Source organism: Physeter macrocephalus, chromosome 13 (assembly GCF_002837175.3).
Source record: "Physeter macrocephalus isolate SW-GA chromosome 13, ASM283717v5, whole genome shotgun sequence".
In the NCBI taxonomy this organism is placed as follows: domain Eukaryota; kingdom Metazoa; phylum Chordata; class Mammalia; order Artiodactyla; family Physeteridae; genus Physeter; species Physeter macrocephalus.
Genome location: NC_041226.1, coordinates 69,692,278 through 69,698,309, shown reverse-complemented (window position 1 = coordinate 69,698,309; position 6,032 = coordinate 69,692,278). Strand labels below are relative to the sequence as shown.

Here is a 6,032-nt window from a genome sequence, read left to right as displayed (position 1 = left end):
TTACAATAGCCAGGACATGGAAGCAACCTAAATGTCCATTGACAGATGAATGGATAAAGAAGATGTGGCACATATATACAATGGACTATTACTCAGCCATAAAAAGGAACGAAATTGAGTCATTTGTAGTGAGTTGGATGGACCTAGAGTCTGTTATACAGAGTGAAGTAAGTCAGAATGAGAAAAACAAATACCGTATGCTAACACATTTATATGGAATCAAAAAAGGTTCTGAAGAACCTAGGGGCAGGACGGGAATAAAGACACAGATGTAGAGAACGGACTTGAGGACATGGGGAGGGGGAAGGGTAAGCTTCACTACAGCTCTATTTACAATAGCCAGGACATGGAAGCAACCTAAATGTCCATTGACAGATGAATGGATAAAGAAGATGTGGCACATATATACAATGGACTATTACTCAGCCATAAAAAGGAACGAAATTGAGTCATTTGTAGTGAGTTGGATGGACCTAGAGTCTGTTATACAGAGTGAAGTAAGTCAGAATGAGAAAAACAAATACCGTATGCTAACACATTTATATGGAATCAAAAAAGGTTCTGAAGAACCTAGGGGCAGGACGGGAATAAAGACACAGATGTAGAGAACGGACTTGAGGACATGGGGAGGGGGAAGGGTAAGCTGGGACGAAGTGAGAGAGTGACATGGACATATATACACTACCAAATGCTAAATAAATAGCTAGTGGCAAGCAGCTGCATAGCACAGGGAGATCAGCTCAGTGCTTTGTGACCACCTAGAGGGGTGGGATAAGGAGGGTGGGAGGGAGACGCAAGAAGGTGGGGATATGGGGATATGTGTATACATATAGCTGATTCACTTTGTTATACAGCAGAAACTAACACAACAGTGTAAAGCAATTATACTCCAAGATGTATAAAAACCCCCATAAACTCACCTCTAGACACGTTCTCATGAGAAGAGTGAAAAACTTGGAAGGAAACCTACAGTGAAAAAAGTAGACTCTCCAGCTACACTGATGCTGGAAGACAAGAGGCCATGTCTTCGTAACTCTGAGGGAAATTGAATTCCAACGAAGAATTTCATTCAGATTTAAGAACAAAATGAAGATGTTTTCAGGCAGGTAGAAAATTTGTTTGCCAAGCACCCTTTCTGCTGATGTTCTCCAAGGAAGGGAAGGAAGGGGAGAAGGAGGGAGGGAGGAAGTCAGTGAGTCATGGGATCCAACAGCAGAAATCCTAACGGGAAGAGCGCTGGAGGGAAGTCCCAGCAGGATCGTGCCCCAAGCCCACAGGGCACTCAGCCCTGATGGGAGCCAGATGTAAGAGTGAACCCTCTAGAAGAAAGTGGTTTCCATGTAATAGCATGATTAGAGAGTTGAATAATCTTCAGAATGAAGTGAAAGCGTATGCTTATTCTAGCAGTAAGAAAAAAGCTAAATGCAATTATGAAAAAGAAGAAGAAAAGCTATACAACAGTTGTGTAAAGCAAACTAAAACGTGCCTCAAATGGAACCAGTGGTGGGCTTAGAAAAGAAATCCATTTGACACCAACATCTGGAACATTCTGCTTGGCACAGGAGTGAAACACTGTAACCACGGAGTAAATGTAATCAGAAAAGGTACCATGAAAATGTAATCAGATTCTATTGCCTGGCTCTGCAGTGAGCATTTACAATTTCAGTAGCATAATGGTATTTATTAGATTTAGATTTATTTTTTAAAATCAATTTTTAAAATTTATTTATTTTTGGCTGCGTTGGGTCTTTGTTGCAGCGCATGGGCTTTGTCTAGATGCGTCGAGTGGGGGCTACTTTTCGTTGCGGTGCGCGGGCTTCTCACTGCGGTGGTTTCTCCTGTTGCGGAGCACGGGCTGTAGGCGCGTGGGCTCGGTAGTTGTGGCTCCCGGGATCTAGGGCACAAGCTCAGTAGTTGTGGCGCACGGGCTTAGCCGCTGCGCGGCACGTGGGATCCTCCCGGACCAGGGCTCGAACCCGTGTCCCCTGCATCGGCAGGCGAACTCTCAACCACTGGGGAAGTCGCCTGTTGCTCTTAAAGAAAGGAAGCGCAGAACCCTCCATAAATGCTTTCCACACTCACACTCCACCGAAAGACACACGTCCGGGCACCGCGCACACATTAAACTGAGCAGCCTTCCACCCACTTTTGCTTCCCTGCGCAGACGTAGTGCTTTCCCAGGCAGTGCTTTCCAGAGTGCGGTCCCCTGAGCAACAGTGTCAACCTCACCTTAGCACTTGTTAGAAACGCAAGTTCTCGGGCCCCACCCTGACCTACTGAGTCAGCAAATCCAGCTGAGGCCGGGGACCCTGCATTTCATGCTCCTTCCCCGTGGCTCAGATGCGCGCTCAAGCTGGGGCGTCCCCGGCCCAGGTCCCCCCTGTCACCCGCGCTATGCCTCTGGCCGGCCCCCGAGGGCCGGGAGGTCGGAACAGCGGAGTCCAGGTGCCGGCCACGGACAGGTGTCCCCCTGCTGGGTCTCCAGGGTCTCTGACCTCTGCCGTTCCACCGCCTCCAAGGGTGGAGCCCTGCTGCCCCGCCCGCGCACCTCCAGCTACACAGGTGCTGGGCAGGGCCTGCACACCAAGTCACAGGAAGCAACGCCTTAGCAAAAGGTCCTCCGTCCTGGGCTCCTCGCTCGCCAGTCGCAGGGAGCCCTCGGAGCCACCACCATGGGTAGGCGCGCGGGGCCGGGGTCGCGGGGAGGGGTCTGCGCAGGGGCTGCGCAGTCAGGGCGCTGCGGAGGGGTCGCCGCGGGGCGGGGCCGGGCTGCCACGCCGGTCCCCGCGGTCGCCGGCGTCTGGCGGACCTGCGGGCGGAGCCGGCAACGCTGGCACCGCGGGAGGGCGGGCGCGCCGCAGGGACACCTCGCCGCGGCGGGAAGCGACCGGGAGTCAGCGGAGCCCGGGGTGGCGGTGGGGTTCGCAGGCTGGGGCGTGTTTGCGGGGCGGGCTCCCCGCCCCGTCTCGTCCCCGGCCGCGGAGGCAGAGGGCCCCAGGCGCCCGGTCACAGGTTGGAAGAACGAACGCAGTAACCTTGACCTGCCCACCTGTTGTGAATCCTCGGTCTCTGTGTTCCCACCGTGTGGGCTGAGAGTGGGTTGGAAGCTAGACTGCCTCGTGCTGGTGAAGGCAGGGCCAGCAGAGCCTCCGTCCAGGAGGGGGAGCGTGGCGCTCAGTGGCTGTTCTGGCGCTTCTCTTGCCTCTGGCTGGCCAGGTGACCCCAGAACTGCTGAGGGAGCCCTGGTCCAAGAGGAACTGGGGCTGGCCCCTTGGGGCCCTATTTAACGTTTTGCCGCTGTCTTCGAGCTTCAAGAGAAGGCATAGAGGAGAGTAGCCGGTCCTCCGCAGGCATGGAGTGTCGGCAGAACATCTAGAAAACAACTTAATCCTGCCTGCTTCCGAATGAACAGCTCTGGAATGAACGCAGAAGCAGAACGGAGCTGCAAGAGACCAGAGGTCAGCCCAGCCCTCTTCTCCCTGCAAGCCTGTGCATGGATGGGTCCAGGCTGTCGCAATGTGGCCACGTGGTTGAGAGAACCGGGTCTGACTTTGGCCAGCCTGCACCTGTATTCCTGCTCTGCCACTTGTTCCCTCTGTGATCTTGCATCAGTAAGCCAAGCTCTGTGGCCCTTGACTCCCTCAGCCGTTAGGCAGAAGTGTCCGTACCACCCTCAGTGGCAGCACTGAGCTGTGTAGGAGCTCAGTGCCGGGTGTGCACGGGCACCTGGCTCCCAGTCTCCCTGTGCCATGCCGAGTCGTGGTCCTGGAGTAGCACTATTGGGTGGATCACCCTTGGGACTTCTAGCGGTGCTAAGTATGCTCGTTGCAGAAAGATGCTGCAGCCTCCTCTCCGGTGCAGGCTGTCAGGGGCTGGTACCCATCAGAGCTCAGCTTTGCAGGCAGCCCGACTCCTGGGCTGGAGCTCTGGGTCCCGCCTCAAACACCATTTGCTTGTCACTCTGTGTAACTTTTCTGGGAGGTGCTCTGAAGTACTCATTTTGGTTTTCAGATCCCAAATACCTGAATAGTATCCATGCCGAATTAGAACTTTTCCTAACACAGTTCCGATCGGGGTAGCTGTCGGCAGCCTGATTGTCAGTGGATGAACACAAGGTTAGCTTTTGAAGTATAGTCCGCAGTGAACTGACTTTCTAGTTTACAGATTGGCGCTTAAGGGTTTTGGGGTGGGGGCTGTTTGTTCTGCAACTGAGATTGGCATAGTATGTGCGTAGCAACAAAAAGTTTATATTCAGACACCAGTTTTATGTTTACTCAAGTCCTAAATTTTCAATATCTGGGTCTAGTTAGTAAATGAAACAAATAATTAGGAAATGTCTTTTAATTTTAAAAAGTAGCAGTAACTTCCCCTCTTAAGAGCAGATCTTTGTGACTTAGATGATGCCAAGATTGTTTCAGATCCCCTCGTGACTGAACGGGGAACACTTGGAAAGCTTGGTGAATCCAGCAGGAGGGAAAGAAGCAAGGAAAGTTCTTAGAGAAGCGTTTGCCTTGAAAAGGGCCAGATAGTAGATATTTTTGGCTCCGGGGGCCACACAGTGTCTGTGGCAACGACTCAAGTCCACCCTTGTAATTTGAGATATGAAACAAATGGGTGAATCTGTGTTTCAGTAAAACTTTATCGATGGGCACGGCAGTGTGAATTTTATATGCTTTGCAGGTGTCACAAAATAGTCTTTAAAAGCGTTTTTCGATTATTTTAAAATGTAGACACCATTCTTAGCTTACGAGCCATACAAAAATGGGCAGGGGGCCAGATTTGGTGCCGCGCCATAGCTGCTGACCTTTGCTTTAAAGGGTGTGTGTGATTATCAGAGTCGGGGCCAGAGGAGGCAGGGACCAGCCTGCCTCGTGGAGTTAGGTCTCCGAAGGGCAGCGAACCTCAGCGACTGGAGCGCCGCCTCTGAGACCTTTGGAGGGCTGGGGATGCTTGTGCGGAAGATTTGGAATATTCTGTCTCCGTCCTGTTACCCCCACCCGACTCCCTAGCCCAGAGCTTAGCAAAGGTATATGCCAAAGTTGTTGTTCTCACCAATTCCCTCCCTCACTTTGGTCCTGGAAAACCAGAGATCCTGCCTGTCGCATGCCACATATATGACTCTGAAAATGGAGGTTGGCGAGGCTTCGGGTTCTAGGAGGAGGCTTCCGGTTTTCCTGCCCCCCATGCCAGGGCCTCCAGGCCGACCTGAGAAGTTCATTCACTTAGTGATGACGCCTTATCACATTCCTACCCTCCAGCCCTCTGCTTCCTTCTGGCCTTGTATGCAATTCTGAAGAGTTTTTCAAGGCAGTTTCTTGAGTATAAGAGGAGGGACTAGCCTTGAAGGTCCCTCAAACCTGGTCCTTTAAAAGTCCTTCCACATTCTCTCCTCTTTCTAGAAGCTTTTGGGTAGACCTGTGAACAGAGCCGAAGGACCAGGGAGGCTGGCATTCCTGCTGGAGGCTGTAAGTGTGCTGCTGGAAGCTGAGGGTACCCCACACCAAAGGGAGCCTCGGGCATCCCAACCTTGGGAGAACCTCTTCCTCCCGTGCAGTACAAAGAGAGAACTTCTGACATTGGGTCCTTTTAGGCTGACATTACTCTGAGTCAGCGGTTTTTAGGCTTTAGCATGTGTCGGGATCACTTGAGCAAAGGCTCATTGTAACACGTGCCTGGGCCGCAGCCCTGGCGTCTCTGCTTCAGTGGGTCAGGGCAGGGCTCGAGGATTTGCATCTGCAAGTTCCCAGGTGACGCTGCTGCCGCCAGCCCCAGGACCACACTTTGAGAACCACTGCCCTAAGTGACTCTACATGCCAACTTTCTTTTTCTCGACCCTTGCCCATGTCCAGACGTTGCTACTGTGCCCCCCAAAATGAGGTCATGGCAAGAAGATCTAGTGTAGTCTGGCCCCTGGCTTGTCCACGTGACCAAATTTGGGTCAAATTAGTAGCTAGAGGGCTTCCCTGGTGGCGCAGTGGTTGAGAGTCCACCTGCCGATGCAGGGGACGCGGGTTCGTGCCCCGGTCCGGGAG

The 6,032-nt window shown here is 52.5% G+C and overlaps 1 protein-coding gene across 1 annotated transcript in view; it reads left to right on the top strand.

Moving 5' to 3' along the window:
* Positions 1 to 2,590: 2,590 nt before the first annotated feature.
* SLC15A1 (solute carrier family 15 member 1) overlaps positions 2,591 to 6,032 on the top strand; it is a 50,642-nt gene continuing 47,200 nt past the window's right edge. The window contains exon 1 of the mRNA XM_007101605.3: positions 2,591 to 2,676. Within this exon, the coding sequence (XP_007101667.2) occupies positions 2,673 to 2,676 (4 nt within the window). The 5' untranslated portion in view covers positions 2,591 to 2,672. The remainder of the gene's footprint in view (positions 2,677 to 6,032) is intronic.